Source organism: Corvus cornix, chromosome 2, assembly GCF_000738735.6.
Source record: "Corvus cornix cornix isolate S_Up_H32 chromosome 2, ASM73873v5, whole genome shotgun sequence".
Lineage (NCBI taxonomy): Eukaryota > Metazoa > Chordata > Aves > Passeriformes > Corvidae > Corvus > Corvus cornix.
In genome coordinates this window covers 5,987,844-6,004,777 of record NC_046333.1, presented here as the reverse complement: position 1 = coordinate 6,004,777, position 16,934 = coordinate 5,987,844, and the positions used below count along the sequence as shown (strand labels likewise).

The window sequence follows — 16,934 nt, the reverse complement described above, 5'->3', positions numbered from 1 at the left end:
TAACAGATACTCGTTCCCAAAACATTCACAGAACCGTCTTGTGTATCAGATAATTGTATATAATGTTGGATTGAGTGCTGTGATCTGAAAGGTGGAAAATCTGCATTGACTTTTTCACCGTCTTAGAGGGGGGAAAAGTTCTTCAATGTTTCCTTTCTTCTGCCTGAAAGAGAGGATGACTGTCAGCTCTTGAGTAAAAAATTCAGACCTCTTTGATCTGAAAAATCAGATTTAGGATGGTGGGGTTCGCTGTACTCTCTCAGCTCTTCTCAAAGACTGTTGGCCTCCTTTTCATTCCAGGGGGTATTTTTTCCTCACACCATGAGATGGCGTGCTGGGAGTTGGTGCCTGCAATGGGCATGACCCATGGCCTGCTTTGTCAGTGCTCACCTGGGTCAAAGGCTTGAGCCTCGTCACTGTTGCAGGTGGAGAGATGATTGTTCTTTATTCCATTAACCAGTTAATGTTGAGGCCCTTGGGGCAGGCCACTGATTCCTTTTGGAGTCTCCAGATTTCTTGATGAATTAGATCATGCCAGATACCGGTTTTCATTGCTGGAGCTGTGTTGAGATAATGCTATTAAAGAAGTGAGAGTTTCCTCCCCAGCTCGTGAGCCAGTGGGAGGTAACACCTGGGGAGACAGAGTGTGAGTGAGTGAGTGAGCCTTGTGAGTTTTCACCATAAAGGAGAGCAGGTGACTTAATGGTGATGGAAAAACTTCCACCAGCACTTCACCAAAGTCCCTGTCTTAATTGGCATCTCCAGTGATGGTCATGGATTACAGCTAGAGGAGAACAAGGTATGCCTTGGTCTGTGATCATAGAGTCATATTCTCAGTCTGCTTCTCCAGGTGTTTGAAAGCAGGGAAGGGAAGTCTGGAGTTGCTCATTCAGATGCTAGTATACAATAAATACAGACCAAATCTTGAGTTTGTATTGCTGGTGAGGAGCTTTTTCCCCCCCTCTAAACTGCTTTTTTTTGACTTTGCACTATTACATTTAATCCATTTGCATTACTTTTAATTTATAAAGTCATAATACTGTAAAGCAGGAGTCCTCTTCCAGCATGGGCACTGTCCTCCAACTTAGCAGATTTTGTGAAACTGTTTAAGAAAACACTAAAAAGGTAGATCTGAATGATTACCTGGCCTACACTGCTAGGAGGTCTTTTAAGTATTTCCCTTTGGTTCTTTACCTGGCCCCCTGTGTTCATGTGCCACCATCAGTGTCTTCAAACCACATTATGGTCATTCAGTTTGATTGGTGTGGCTGGTGCAGGAACGTGTATGGAATGCAAAAATAGAATAGCTTCTTTTGTTTGTCTAAAACAGCAGAATAAGTACATGGTGGAGAATTAACCCAATAAGGGTGGGCAAATAAAACTTCTAAACTGTTCTTTGCATTTTAATTTTTAATGTAGAAATTACTTATTGTACAGTACTTCAGGACTGTGTATCAGTTCATATTTTGAAAACACAGCTCTGAAACATTCAGTGTCCATGAATCCTCTCATATGCATATTTGTCTTTGCTGGGTCTGTTTCATTCCTACCCACATCAGTGTTTCTCCTAATTTAAAAAACAAACAAACAAACAAAAAACATCCACCAAAAAAAAAAGATACGGTGCCTTGAAATAGTTCTCCAGAGATTTGAATTCTGGTTTTGAATAATGTTAGAGCTAAAACACACAACATAAGGGCTCACTTTCTGCCTCCTTTAATAAAAGCTGGTAATAATCAATGGAGGAAGAATTAAAAATGGAGCTGGGTTGAGTTCTCATGGCATCCTTTGAAAGAGTCTGGATTTTGGATTTTTGTTTGGCTGCAGTATCCCGTCTCCCTCTGCTGGTCAGCGATCACAGCACACATCACGTGTTTCTACCCTGGAAAATTATTCATGAGATACTGTGGAAAGTATTCTAAACCTACTGTTAGCTGTGGGAAAAGTGGAGATATTATCCTTATATAATATCCTTATATCCTTATATATCCCTATATAATTATATATCCTTATATAATGTGGCACCAGGTCATACCACTGAAGCAACATTGATTCATAAAAGTAAATGTTTAGTCTCAGTATCTGTAAGGGAATTAGTGTAGAGTTTCATAAGGAACCTTGTTTTAGCCCTAAGAGAGGGGATGGTGAGATGCCCTTACATTGGAAATAAAAAGAAGGCTTTAAATAGCAGAAATAGCAGCTATTAAAGAGCAGGATGGGCTGAGTCTCTTCAGCCCTGCTTATGTGTCAGTCAGAAGGCATGGGGGGCTTGATTCCAGCAGCTGCCAACAGCTCCCAGTGCTGGCACAGCACGCTGGGCTGGAGTGTCCAGAGCACACGTGTGTGTTTTACCTGGCACCTGCACGTGGCTGGGACAGCTGTGCTGTGGCTCTTGCACCTCTGCTGGGCATCAGCTCCTGTGGTGCAGGAGAGCTGTGCTTCAGCAAGACAGTGTGCCCCTTGGCACACAGCATCCACACTAAAGGAATACAGTGTGCTGAGCCCTGCTCTGTTGGCCTGCCTGAGGCCAACTAGCACAGCCCAGTTTGCCTCAGTGAGGTTTCACTTAGGGCTGCCCCAAAGCAGGATCTGCATCCAGTCTACCTGCCTGGAGTGGTGCCTATCCCGTGCTGAACCCTGAAGTGGCAGATGTTGCCTGGGAAAGTGCTGGCTGGCACAGTTTCTTTGATTTAGACTGACAGTGGACTGTTCTTTCACCCTTTCAGTTTATTAATACTTATTTGCTCCTCATAAATATTTATAGAATCATATTGAACTTCATGACTGTGGCTTTCCCCTGCCTGTGACCCACAACTGCTCCTTGTTTGTGACAGGCTGCAGCCTTTGGCTTTTCTCAGGGAAGATGCTATCTTTGCTTGGCACACATTAAAGAAACTTCATAAGTCTGATCTGACCAGGAAGGGAGTCAGGAGACAATTAGATGTTATGAGCTTTCCTGTGAAGTATGGAAATTTGACTGTGGATGGTGGGGAAATGGAGCAAGTTGCAACAGTGTGCAGCTCACAGTGGATAAACTTTCTTGTCTTTTGCACACATCTCCTGAGATGCAACCAGGAGAATAAACCCTTCACAGCCCCTAGCAAGGGTGAGGGGGTTGTCCTTTGAAGGGCTACTCTAAGCATTCACTTACTGCTCTTCTTCATTCTAATTATGCTAAATATAAATATGGATCTGGATTGTCTTTATAATAGACTTCAGGAAGTCACTGAGCTGAATGAAAATTTACTGCTCACCAGCTTGTGTCTTCACACAGCATTTGAGCGCTGTGCAAGTGTTCATGCATTTAGTGTGCAGATGATCTGGAGGAAGGAGGAGACACCCAGGTCTGCCTTTCCTTTCTTTTTTTTGGTTTTAACCTGTATCAAGTACATACAGTGACACAGCCATTGGATCTTTTCCTTTGATGGAAAACAATTCCTGTATTAAATTCAAAGATGAATGAAATACAACACTTAGTTCACATTCTATCTGTCAGGTTACTTTGTCTAACGTAATTTAATGTGATTTCGATTTTTCCTTGTTGCTGGATGCATCTGGTTGTTTTAGAGACCAATGCATTTCCCCCCCACCCTGAACTGTATTAGAATTTTTTAAGGAAATGCCTCTTACCTAGCTTATAGCAATCTCTGAAGCTTAACTCCAGAAGCTTTCTTAAGGCCAGATTTTTGTCTGACCTTGAAAGAAATGTATTAATTTGTTGTGGCTTTGCCCAGACTACATAAAGATGAGAAGGATTAGCTTGTTTTCTAGTGCAGAGCAATTAACCCTTGAAGAGGAGCGTAGAAGGTGAATGTAAGACAGGGACTTCCCTGCTTTGTGTCAAGCAGCAATCTGCAGTCCAGGAGTGATCTGTTAGCAAATGTAGTGGCTGTGTCATGTGGAGCTTGCATAAGCTCTCTTTGGGTCAAAAGCTCTATCTAATCTTTGACTAAATGATATTCGTGCCTGTTACGAGTCAATTTGGGTTTTAATAATAAAGCATATGTGGCTTTTGCTTACCGTGACCTTGCAAGTGTTTTCAAAGCATTTGTCCAGCACTTCTTCATAAACTAATAAAAATCATGTTTATGTGTAAACAGTCATCAGAATAAGCTTTCAGAATCCTGAAGACTCTTTCCTTTTATTTCCTTCTATATGCTGAAGAAATCTTTGTGTGGCTTGGTTAAATTATTTAACCTGTTTGTTTAATGAAATTACCTAAGTTGTTAATGGACCAGGTGCTGTTATCACCAATGCAGGATTTTGTCAGAACCTGTCACGCTAGTAAGAGCTTAAATAATTTTCTACCACATAACTAAAAAAAAAAAATTTTAAACAATGTTCTGGAAACTTCTTTAGTGATTTGACAAGCTGGCAGTAAATATACCTGGTAACTTCTGCAGCACATACAATGGATTCAGCATTAGAATGGAAGAGGATTTGTATTTCTCTCCCTTGTGCTGACTCTATTCAGTAAATGGATTTATTATTCTGGTTCCCTCCAGGTCATTCTTGACTGGGGTGTTGCCTCTCGCCACGGTAATGAGATAAATCAGGCTTCCAGGAATAATGCTCCAGAATGATTTGCTCCCAGAACCGCACAGCAGACTCTGGGTCTGCTGTCACACAGCTTTACAAAAGGATTGACTGTCTGTTCCTTAGTTGGCTTTGAGGTTTTTCCCTGATGAAGCTGCTGCTGTCTGCATTTCTGAGGAGTGTGAATAGCCCTCCTTGCTTACACTGCCCACAGAACTGTAAGAGAATCATCTAATTTAGCTTTTAATCAGCATGTGGGCTGAGGCAGTTGAGCAGCCACATAAAAGCTCCCTTCATTGAGATCAGGCTGGAATCAGTAGCATAATATGGCAAGACTGTAGGGTTTTTTCAGAGCTTCTCCTGTTGCTGGTATACAAGCATAGGAGTTTAATTCCTGCAGCTCTCAAAACCAATAGGAAGTGTTCATTTGTGGATCTCGGAGGAATGATAAGTGCCACTTAAGCAGAAATTTCTACACAGGGTGTGGGTAAGGTGTTTGTGCTTGCCTGAGTGAAAGTCGTATACCCTTCTTCTTGCCTTCTCTGCCCCATCACCACTTTTTGGATAAGATCTTAATCTGGGACAGAATTTCTGTGCCCTTCCCCATGCAGTTGTTGCCACTGGCTCTTCCCATCAGATTCACCTGATGTTCCCTCTTAGCCCATTGTGGTGTGCAATCTGACAGCAGAAATCTACAGTTTGGACACATTGACACAGAGTATCAGTGCTGGTCTTGGTTTGGTGTCTTTGCTGGACTGGGACCTTTTCATGGGAATGTGGTGTGGGGAAGAATTCTGCATGTGGACATGGCACCTGCTCCTTGGGGAAAAATCTGGAACAAGTACATAGTTTTAACTTGAGAATAAGACTCCAGCTGTGACTTCTGGGGTTTGGCTTGAGCCTGAAGGGTGGTATTAAACCATCACATCTTAAATTTTACTAAGCTATGGCCAGTAGAAGTGCATTTTCTACCAGGAGTGTTCCCTTTGCACCACCTGTGAAAGAGAAATGAATTTTATCTGGTTTCATATCAGCTTTCCAAAATTCAGCTGGAGCTAGAGGACGAATGTTTTTGGGTGAGGTTTTTCAGATGTTGAAGCAAATGTAGCCACCCTGTTAATAAGAGATCTGTCCAATGTTTCTCCAATCTACTTGGTAAGGTAAAGGAGGAAATTCTACTTGATGTGGTCCAAGACCTGGTTGTCCCTCGCCCTGGGCAAAAGTCTTTATTGTCTTTAAATAGTCTCTTTATTTAGTCCTTTCAGAAGGAAATGCTTCTAACAAATTCATAGACCAAAGAAGAGAATAATTGGAAAATGAATTTGAATGCAGCAGTCATCATGCTGAGATGGTTGGTTGTGTTTAGTCTCCCCAGACAAATCAGTTTGTAAAAACACTGAATTACGTAAATGCACTACAAGAGAGATTTTTAACTTTTCAAAATAGCTCCTTTACAGGAGTGTAGTTCTCTGTAACTTAAAAAAAGTCTGGATTGGGCATCACAACTTTATTTGAAGGAAAAAAAAAAGGAATTGCAAGTTAAATACAGTTCCCAATGTGAATTGCTTCAAAGTGAAAGTGCGTGGTGGGTTTGGAGAATATTTAGTTCATATTGCTTTTGTATTATCAGGATGATAATTGTGGGATCTGGTGATGAATGCAGGAGTCCTCAATTCCAACTTAGCTCATAGGAATAAGTCCTTTGAAGGTGATATCAACAGCGAGGAAGAGAAGCACTGTCCAAAGAGCTTTCTGTGGCAAAGCTGTGTTTTCAGCTTACTAACGTGTGTACAGTATGTTCCCAAATAATGTTTCATGGGCTCTGTTCAGGTGGCAGTCTCATACAGAGGAAGCACTGCCTGAAATCCTGGTGATGTGAGGGAGTAGCAGGGGAGATCTGTTGTACACCTGTCTTATGCAGCAAGACAATCAGCTTTACCTGCAGGAGTTTCTTCTTTTTCCTCTCTTGGAGACCTGCCAAGGTTTGGGCAGCCAGAGAACTTGTCATGCTGCTTAAAGAAATACAGTCTTGTTTGTGTTGGGCTAGAAACTGTTGCCTCATTCCTCATGTTTTCACATCAAAAGCATTTGGGAGTCAGTTGGCTCATAAACACACTTGAACCAAGGGAATAAAGTGTGGGTTGCCCAGGTTTTATGCAGTACAAAGGTTGCAGCAGAGCCCTGATGATTTTCCTGTTAAGACAAAGACCAGTTGTTCTACACTGTGTCTTCCTACTTGGTAAGAACTATTGAAATGAGAGTGTTTTGCCTCTTAAGAAGGAATTCTCAGAGTAACTTTTTCTTGCACCTTCATGCTCTTAACAGTGAGAACAAAGTCTGTGTCTGGAATGACTTTGCCACATTTGCTCATGCTGTGAAGATAGAGATGAAGCTGTTCTCCTTTGAAAGTATAGAACTTTTTCCCCTTTACAAGGGGAAGCCATTGAGAATCCTCCTCATGCCATGGTGTTTGGTATTTAGAGCATGTGAGTATATGAGTATAGGAGTTCAACCTCCTGCTTTAGTTCTTCAGCTGTTCTTACCCAATCTGCTAAGACTGGATGCCTTCCTCTTGTAAATTCCTTTCAACTACATGTCAAACTTAGTACTTTGTTATGCTAGGAAAGGTGGTTGTTTCTCAGGGACTGCTTGAATGATTTGGGTTTGATACTGTGGTCCACATGTGTATTTTTGGAGGCATGTGTTCCCTCTAGTTTTGTAGTCCTTAAAAATAATTGTAAAACAAAACTGGGAATTTGTCAACTTAATCAGTGAAAATGATGATGAATGTTGTAGATCACCTTAGAGCATCCATCCATCAGGAGTCGGAGATGATAAAAATGTCACGGTTCAGCTGGGTCTGATACTGCTTTTATGGGAGCTCTGTGCCAAAAATTAGAAGAAGGAGCTTCTTCCTTTCAATTCTGATCTGATAAAATACACATTTCCTGGGGTTACATTAGGGGCTTTGCAGGCAAATGCCTGGTGCTGGCTTACACAGTGAAAGATGAGGCAGGAGAGGTCCACGTCTTTCATCCTGCCCTTGGATGGCAGCCGCACCACAGAAGCTCTGGCAGGTTTTTTAGCACTGTCCTTGCTACTGGACAATCATTTGCATCATCCTCTTGCTTCATATTGGCATGTCTGAAGGTGCTCTGTAGCTTTGTTGGTTATTTCTGCTACCTTTGAGCCTTTTCACGAGGCACTGGTGCTGAGTTGTGTCTGTCAGCTCAGTAGGATTCTCTGCTCAGCTCTGACCCTTTAGCACCAGGAACTGTGACAGCTCTTTTCTCCCAACAATTTGTCAAGGACATGAATCTTTTTGCAAGGCAAATGAAGCGAATTATTGCAACGGCAGCAGTCACCCTCCTTGCCTTATGGAACAGTCCTGGAAGACAAGTCTGAAACCACTGGTTACTTCTGGACATAGTTACAGTTTTCATAACACAGTGTTGGGTAAAACAAACGTGTGTGTGTGCTGTACACACACTGAATTTTTGGAAAAGACAAAAAAGTTTTCCTTTCAGGTGTTGCCCTCATTCACAGATGTTCACTGGAGAGAGCATTTCTGCAAGGGCCTGTAAAATCACTGGTATCTCATAACAAAGGGTGTCCCTTTCAGTGTTTCCCGTCAGTGAGGAAAAACTTATTCTCCAGTCTGGTGAAATCTTCTACTGCTGTTTCTGGTTTCACTGCCCAATAATCGAGTTATTTTAAGAGCTCACTAACCGTAAGGGACAAGGTTTTCCAAATATTCTACCCAAAATAGGGCTTTTATGTCTGGATCTCTTGCTTTCTTGGTAATGACTGTTGTATTGGAAGAGGCTTTGTCCTCCTTCAGACTTGCAGTGGAAGTGTTTGAATGGTGTGCAGAACAGTGACCTCCAGAGGTTCCGTCTAACCTAAATTAGTCTGGTTTTTTATTCATCATATTCACAGTGTAATAAGTTCCTGTTGTGCTCAGTGTAGTGTAATAGCAGCTATTGTTGAGGTGATCTATGGTATATCTAGGATTTAATTGCTGTGTTCTTTTGCTATAATGTGACTCTTCTACTTAGGGGCAAAATCTTGGAGTAGATAGTCACACAAAGGGGGATTCCTCATCTAACTGTAAATGTCTAGACATCTTAGTGAGGGGGGAAATGGCATCTGTGTTAATCAAGTTAATCCCTGGGGAAGGCTGCTGAGTCATGCCCCAGCTGACAGTGAAAAGTCCGGTGAATATGCGAAGTCAGGGTAAATGTCAGAGTGACCTCTACATTTGGGCAGATAAATCCTGTTTTTAGTGGTTCATTGTTTGTGTTAGGACATGGTTAATAAAACAAAAGTGCTTTGTTTAAAGAGTGTTTGTACATGGTGTTGAGCAGCAACAAGCTATGGGCTCTGGCTGCTGAACAATGGGTTTGTGAAGGTCAGGCCAGTCCAACACTGTGGAGTCGAGAATAAACGGCGCTGTTGGAGGTCCAAAGATGGGACATGGTGGAGATGTTCAAAGGCTACTAACCATATATCATCAGAAAGCAAGGTCCTTGTGGGTATTTTCTGCATGAACTTCACTGAAACATTTAAAAGTGCTGGGCAGAAGCCCAGCTCCACACCCCGGTGCTTTGGCTGACCACCAAGCAGTACTTGGGGCAACTGAAATTGGTCAACCACAGAAACTGCAGGAAAGTGTGAGTGGATGAGTATATGTTTGTGCTTGCAAGCAGTTTTAGCAAATAAGAATTAAGTTGAGTTTTTGTTTTGTAATTATCTTACTTAAATAAGGGACAAGTATTAAGAACTGATGGCATTGTTACTTTATTTAAAAGATGGCCGTGTAACACTTTCTACAACTGAAGACAACAACAGCAGTGTCACTTGAGCTGTGGTCTAGGAGGACAGCCCAGGGGGTTGAGTTTAAGTATTTCTTTACTAAATGGGGGTGATTTATTCCATCAAGTGTTTAGTATCCTAGTGGTTAAGCTAAGATCTTGGTCTTTTATGAAGGATTTAATTCTGAGCTGTCTTAGTAGCTGTTATCTGTTCAGCAGCCCTCAGTTTTTCCAAAATGTGTTCTTTAAAGCAAGACAAGATGGAGCCTAACTGAAGATTCTTGTGATTCTTGGAGACAAATGATTTGCAAATAAACAGGATCAGGGCAAGAACTTATCCTTTGAAGAATTCTTTCTTTTCCTTCTGGATTGTCTACAAGCTCAGCATCTTGAGTAGTATCTTTGCAACTGTCTCTCTTGAGAATCTCTCTTGATTCTTTTCTGAATCTGAAATAATACCTCAAATTTGCTGTCTCACCCATCTGAGCATGGTGCTAGGTGCTGTTCTTTGCTGCTACTGTGTCTGGGAAAGAAGTAGTAGCAGAAATTTAGAGACTGCCTGAAGTGCTGTAGTTGGCTTTCCACACCTTTTCTGCCACAGGCATTCCTCTATTCCAGGTTATCAATTACAGGGTTTGTAAACTTGCTGGAGGAGTTGCGTTGCATGATGGCTATCTCAGAGAAGGCTATTTCCTCCTGGCCTTAATAGATTAGCTGTTCCCTTCTTGCTCTGATCCAGCCTGAACATCTTTCTCTTGTGAAGAACTGGGGACATGAACTGACAGTGACTGTGACCTCACGTGATGGCTCTTGCTGGGGAAAGATACCAAAGCTGCAGGCTCAGGGTTTTGGGCAGTGTGAGTGTCCTTCCCCCCTTTTTTGGGGAAGAATGGTTAGAACTTACTTTACTCCGAGGTGGAGTTGGTCTGTGCGAACTCACATCTGTCTCGTATCTGCTCCCCAAATGGCTCACTGCTTCTGCTGCCTTAACTCAAAGTGTGATGCTCTTATGTGGGAACACTTCATGTATCTTGCCTGCAGGGTTTCTTTGTGGTTTCAGTCTTCCTCATGAGTTAGGATGCTGCTGTGGTGGATTTGGTAATGTTTGTTAGCCTGACTCCTCCTTGTGTCAGCGGGTTGGCTGAACACCTCTGGCACCTTTCTGTTTAACCATTTTCTAGATAAATGCTATGTATTTAGTCTTGTGGCCCTGGTTTTTCCCCATGTGGCTTCTTCAGTTTCAGTGCAGTTAAGGGATGATGGCTGATGGTTATTCCTGTTCATTGGTGATCTGGCATCTCTGAAGTCAGGAGGCAACTTTGAGGACTGTCATCTGCTGATGTTTGGAGGGTGGATGTGCTTCTCATGGTCAGGGAGAAAGCAGTCAGGCTGTATAGACGTAGCAAGAAATACAGGTCACTGCCTACATTTTTCTTTGCCACTACTTTATTGAATGCTGATTCCATTGACTGTGAAGCCCTTTTATTCCTAAATCTGTTGTGGAGAGGATCCCCTTGGCACATAATTTAAAGTAGACCTTTAAGATACTGCTGTGAAATCATGATCTGTTCAGATTTTAGTCATCAAGCAATTGCAGTTCTCTGTTATTTGGACTAAGGACCAATTTAATGGATATAGAAATACAGATTGGTTGTGTCCTAGTTTTGTGCTGGGTCAAGACCTGGACAAGAGCCATCACTTCTGTATTGTGTTTTCCATAGGAAAACTATTTAGGGGGGTGGGCAGGACAGGAAGGATGTCATGCTCAAGCACATCACCAGGAGATCAGGATTTTGAGGTGCACCAGTGCCTGAGTCCTTCAGAGAACCAGAGTTTACAAGGAAGTGTTTCTTTTCAGAATGACACCATGGCCTTGTAACCTCTGATTCTGGGGAGGATTAATTCATTAAAAAATTGAAATACTTGGTTGATTTCTTTAGCAGCAAAACAGGCTAGGTAATTCTTTTAACTCTCAGTTATATTTAAAACAATCAAACAATTTTTTAAAATTTGTATAAATCAGGTGTCTAAAAGCTGTAGGGGACATGAAACTGCTATTGTTTCAATCTCATTTTTTTAACAACTTGCTATAGTAAACATTGACTAGGACGTAGCACAGTCTTCAGGTGTTAAACTAAAGGCTCCCTCTAGTTTATGGATATATCAGAGGCTTTCATTTAGAATACTCAAAAAATAAAAGAAAAACAGATTTGGTTTTGCTAAGCTTTTTTCTAGCTTTTTAATCATTTTAAAAGTAAAAGGCTTAAGGGGTTTTTTGTTTGGCATTTGTGGTTTCTGTTCTGTTTCGAATGCCAGCTACCTGTTTATACTGCTTCTGATTTTTTTCTGGGGAGAGAGGAAATCCTTCTGTTGGTGTCTGGTATGCTAAATCAAGGCAAAGATTTATTTAGTTTTCCTTTTCTTTGTTTGTTTGCAGGTAAAGAAAGCCTTCTTTGCCTTGGTGGCAAATGGTGTGAGAGCAGCTCCACTGTGGGAGAGTAAAAAACAGAGTTTTGTAGGTAAGTAGTTCAGACATATTTCAGGATTACTTGGATTTCCAAGGTGCTTTATTGTTTCAGAAGGTGGTCTGAGCCTGGATATCATGTAACATCCTAGAGAAATACTGGCAAAGAGAGTTTCTTTTTCCTCCTTGTGAGGAGTGGAATGGTGCCAGCTTTCACAGCGTTTCTGTGCCTTGAGAATCATGATCCATCTTCTAGGTCCCAACCTTCTGAAATTCAGTCTGTAGTATTTGCATGTCACTGTGTATTTAAAAATGAAGGCAATGGTCACAGAAAGGAAATTTGAAAACAGGAACTATAAAGAGAGTAATTTCATATTCCAGTATCCTAGTATGAGTGCAATACAAGCCTGTCTCTGTCTGTGCTCAATAAGGTGCACTGAGGATCTCTAAAACCAGAACTAAAGCTACAGAGGTGTCCCATGTTGGGAGGAAAACATTAGACCTATGTATTGCTGCTTTTAAAAATCCTGTCATTAATTGCCACAACAATAATCTTACAAAACTAGATCTCTGTTGCATTTAGAAAATGGGGTCACAGTGGCAGTGACAAGTAGAATTATATGTACTTCTTGTGACCTGGAACATAGGCTGAGGATTCCTGGAAATGAATGGTAGATGCTTAATAAAGCATTTGTTAAAATACTTTAAATCCAAGAGGGGAGGAGCAGTAGTTTCTTGCAATACACCATAGGAGTGCTGTGGTTTTTATTTTCATTTCTTTTCATTTCATGTTCTGTCTGTAACTAAGCTCTACTGGTTTAAAGCTGACCTCCAGATTAATTTTTCCCTTCCCCATTTCTTAGTTTCTTTAGTTTAGATGTAAGCGTAGTAAACAGTGGAGCAATTGCATCTTCTCAAATCTAGAACTAGAAAGCTCAAAAAAAGATAATTATTTTCAGGCAACTAGACTAATCATCAATATTATATTACATAGCTTGGTGTTGGTGCTTAAAATATATATAAATGATGGACGTGCTGTTTTTTTCTTTTGAAAAGTCACATTTCAATACAGACCTTGAGGATTACCATGGAAATGACTGAATGAAGTTCTGTAATAAGTAATAGTCAAGAAAAATGTATTATACTGTTCCTTCATTTGAGTCTAGGAGTCTGCCTGACTTGGCAAGTACATAATGAAAATGTGTCTTATTCAAAAAGAAAATGAAAGGCAAGAGTAGTTCTCCAGCCTTGAAAGATGTTCTAAACCTGCTCTTTTCTTTACATGCTTTTGGGGGTGGATGTGGCCTGAATTCCAGGGGTTTTTTGAGTCAGATTGAAAGTGAGGAGAAACACATAGGTTATAATTTTGAATATTACTTCAGATGTGTTTTTATTCTTAAACACTGTGTCAGTGTGAAAGTGAATAGACGTGGTTTTGAAATCCTGCTGTTAAGTAGTCCAATACCAGTATATTTTACATGGATTTAACATTTATTATATTATATGTTGTGAATATAAATTGAGAAAATAACTGAAAGTTCTGTATGTTAAGCATATATCTAAAGACCTTTTTTTTATATATTGCTTGTTACAGGAATGTTAACAATTACAGATTTCATTAACATACTGCATAGATACTATAAGTCTCCAATGGTAAGTATGATGTTAAACTATAATTTGATCATTTGCCATACAGTACAGAGACTGAAATACCTGAAGGGTTTAGGATGACTGTCATTATTACTTAAGGCTTTGGATGGTAACTTACAGAGGCTTGGATGCTGTAAAAAATTACTGTTCTTGGAATGATGGTGTAGAATAAACAAGTCAAACTAGTTAAATATATGCAAATATTTAGTTACGTGGCTGAATTGCACCATCAGTTGGAGATCTGTTGACTTCAATTAACTGTAATTTGATATTCCCATTGGCAGTCAGTTGATGAAATTCTCTAGCTTGCATGTTCGTACAAACATTTACATCCCTTTCTTGTTCCTGTCAAATCACAATTCCCCCTCTACCAATTAAAACATATGTACTATGTTGTACTAGCTAAAAAATTCAAGAACAGTTGGATGGAGCAGACACCTCATGTATTTGCCTTCTCAAAGCTCATGTTACTTTTTAATAGTGAAATTCTCATCAGTTGCTAGGAGCGTGGTGCACTGTCCTTTCTTCATGTTAAAGAATTATTTTTCTCTCCTTGGGGATTTACAAGGAGTAGGGGGAGGAACAAATGAAAAGTGCTTGCACACTGGTAACTTCTTTAAAATTGTTTCCATGTTGTAATGGCCCTCTACATCAATATTACTGATTTTTCCATGAGACTTTACCTAATGAGTTGTCACTCATTTACACTGTGTAAGGTCCTATTCATGGGTTCTGCTTAAACTGGCAGCAGTAAGGAGAAATAGCTGAGGAGTGACAATATTGGACTTAAGTGACTGATGCAGTCTTCTCTAAGAAAAATAAATGACTGTTCCATCTGGGAATGCTCTCATCTTGATAGATGAAATTATGCTGAAAATATAATTCTTACAGTATTTTAGTCATTCTTTCTGAATGCATCAGGACATACAGTGTGAAGCACGTTGCTATTCATGTGCTAGATAATATCCACCGTTGAATGATGAGAAATACCCAGGTACTTTCTCCCTAAAGAAGTGTTCTTGCTTGTTAGTGATCAAGTAACATTAATCTGTTAGCATGAAGAAGTCAGGTGATCAGGGTAAGCTTGACTGGTGTGGGTGTGTGAGGAATCACCCAAGGGATGCTTGTTTTAAGGTGATGCAAATTACTGAGGAGATGCCTTTGAGTCCAGAAAAGAACTGGACTGCAAACCTAGGCCAGTAAAAGGCTTTCCTGTCCCCTGCAATGATAAATCCAGGATTTTAGTTCTGCATTGGGCAGGATTGCACCCTTTCTTCTTGTTACAAGAAATGTTGTGTTGGACTGTTCTTATTCTTGTTAGATTTCTGGCAATGAAAATTTTTCAGGTGTTTACAATGTTAATGATGGATTTAAAATTACATTACTTCAAGTTGAACTTCCATCTACCCATTGTAGGTTCAGATTTATGAATTGGAGGAGCACAAGATAGAAACCTGGAGGGGTAAGAATATTTACTACTTGGTTGATAATTTACTAGGTTCTGATGTTTTTCAGTATAGTGTATTTGTAATTCATTGTAGACTTCACATATTTTTTAATGAAAGCAGAAATAGTAAAAGCTTCTCTTCGGGCTTCTGTTCCTTATTTTTCTATCTGAAACAGCAATGGACTGGTGATCTGGGCTGTATAACATTTTGCCCCTCATTCATGGTTCATACCAGCTGGCTCTTTAAGAAAGGGAAAAAGCAAGTGGAGTGAGACAGATGTGGAGTGGGAATGAACAGAGCTGTGCCCGAGTGAGCTGCACGATGCATCCAGAAATCCATACAACATTCTGGGTGTGAACACAAGTTCTGAATGCAGGGAGGCAGCTCCGTGTAAAAATAGACTGTATCCCATGGAATGATACAGGGAGGTAGTCTGTGCTGCAGGCACTTACAGAACCAGAATGAGTAAAGAATTATTTGCTGTGTTTACAGTGACCTCTGCTGGTATCAAGCTTAGTCCTGCTTTTAAAATTTATGTCTTTTTAATGTCAATATAGAGCACTGTGCATAAATGGTAGAATAACTAACTGTAAATTGCTATCTGCCACTTAATTTTGTACGAATGAATTAATGAAATGCTTTCATAAAAAACCGTAATGTTTTTGTGTGAAGTGGTAACAGTTTATTAATTTTCTATCCACAGAGCTTTATTTACAAGAGACTTTTAAACCTTTAGTGAACATCTCCCCAGATGCAAGGTAGGATTTCGCTGTTCACTCTGCTTAACTTGAAATACACTAACGCCATCTCAACACTGAATTTAAGGCTTCTTTATGTAAGAAGGAACAATTTATGCTGTAAACTACAGTACAGTCATGAAGGACTGTCTTTTAATAAAATTGAGAAGGGGTGAGAGCTTTTTATTTATTGTGAGTAATGACTTTTTGGATTATCCAGAGAAGGGAATTTTTAATTGAACTTTTGCCTTTTATCAGCATAACTGTTCTGGTAAATAAACTAGACATGGATCAAAATTAATTACTCCAAAATATGCAGAACAGGCAATAGGATGATGCTTCAAGCTAGCCTGCAGGTCATCTTTGTTTCATGAAAATAAAAACTTTAGAGCACTTCAGCTGTCTTGTTCTCAGCAGTCACAGTAATTGGAAACTTAAAGTGCTTTTCAAGGCAAGTAACTTTCCTTAACTAAAGGAAAGACAGTATCTCTCTGGTTTGTTCGGGTCTGCCACAGGGCTGTGTTTCTTAAAATATTAATGACTGTCCTTCTTGATGGAAGTTGAAAGAAGTAGTTTTTAAACAGTCATTATGCCTTATTTACTAAATAATTTAAGAGACTTAGTTGATCACTTAAATCTTGAGTACTACTTAATTGCTGAACTGGAGGGTGAAGTTCTGGTTCTTGCTTTCAGTTTGTGGACTGGGATTGTGCCCTGGCAAAGGCAGCTGGTGAAGGGAGCTGTAGTGATTACACTGAAGTAATGATATGCTGTATCCTCAGTGGAATTGCCATTTAGTCTTGAAAAATTCATTCCATCCAGTCATGAGGAATGTATTTTGAATGGTGACAGGTTGCAAAGAATATCCTTCAGACAACAGAAGAACTTTAATTGTTTTCAGTCAGAGGTGCAGCACGAGGAACCTTGCCACAAAGAAGATGCAGTAAAACTTTTATAAAAGGTTACAGCAAGTCAGCTTCAGACCTGATCCAGAGGTGGGCTTGGGTTCTGTGACAATCAGATTGCAGCACTTAAATGCTTAGTCCAGGAGTGGAATCTGCAGCAGTGGGGGAATCTTGGCTCTGTGTACATTCAATGGGGCTATTTCATCCCTGTGATGGGCTCAGAACACACAGCTTGTGTATGGGAAGAAGCCTGCTTCAGCAAGTAGGTGTTTATCAGAGTTTTACCAAATTTATTACTTGCTAATTTATTGCAGTTGCTGGTCAGCTGCTTTTTCATGGTCTTACTACAACCAAGGGAAAAAACAAAGTGTCACTTGCAA

General features: G+C 40.3%; 1 protein-coding gene across 7 annotated transcripts in view; it reads left to right on the top strand.

Annotated features, from left to right (window-relative positions):
- PRKAG2 (protein kinase AMP-activated non-catalytic subunit gamma 2) overlaps positions 1–16,934 on the top strand; it is a 212,908-nt gene that overhangs the window by 185,011 nt on the left and 10,963 nt on the right. For all 7 annotated transcript variants that reach the window (XM_039570812.1, XM_039570818.1, XM_039570826.1 and 4 more), the window contains 4 exons: positions 11,788–11,869; positions 13,409–13,467; positions 14,881–14,926; positions 15,616–15,670. In XM_039570812.1, the coding sequence (XP_039426746.1) occupies positions 11,788–11,869; positions 13,409–13,467; positions 14,881–14,926; positions 15,616–15,670 (242 nt within the window). The remainder of the gene's footprint in view (positions 1–11,787; positions 11,870–13,408; positions 13,468–14,880; positions 14,927–15,615; positions 15,671–16,934) is intronic.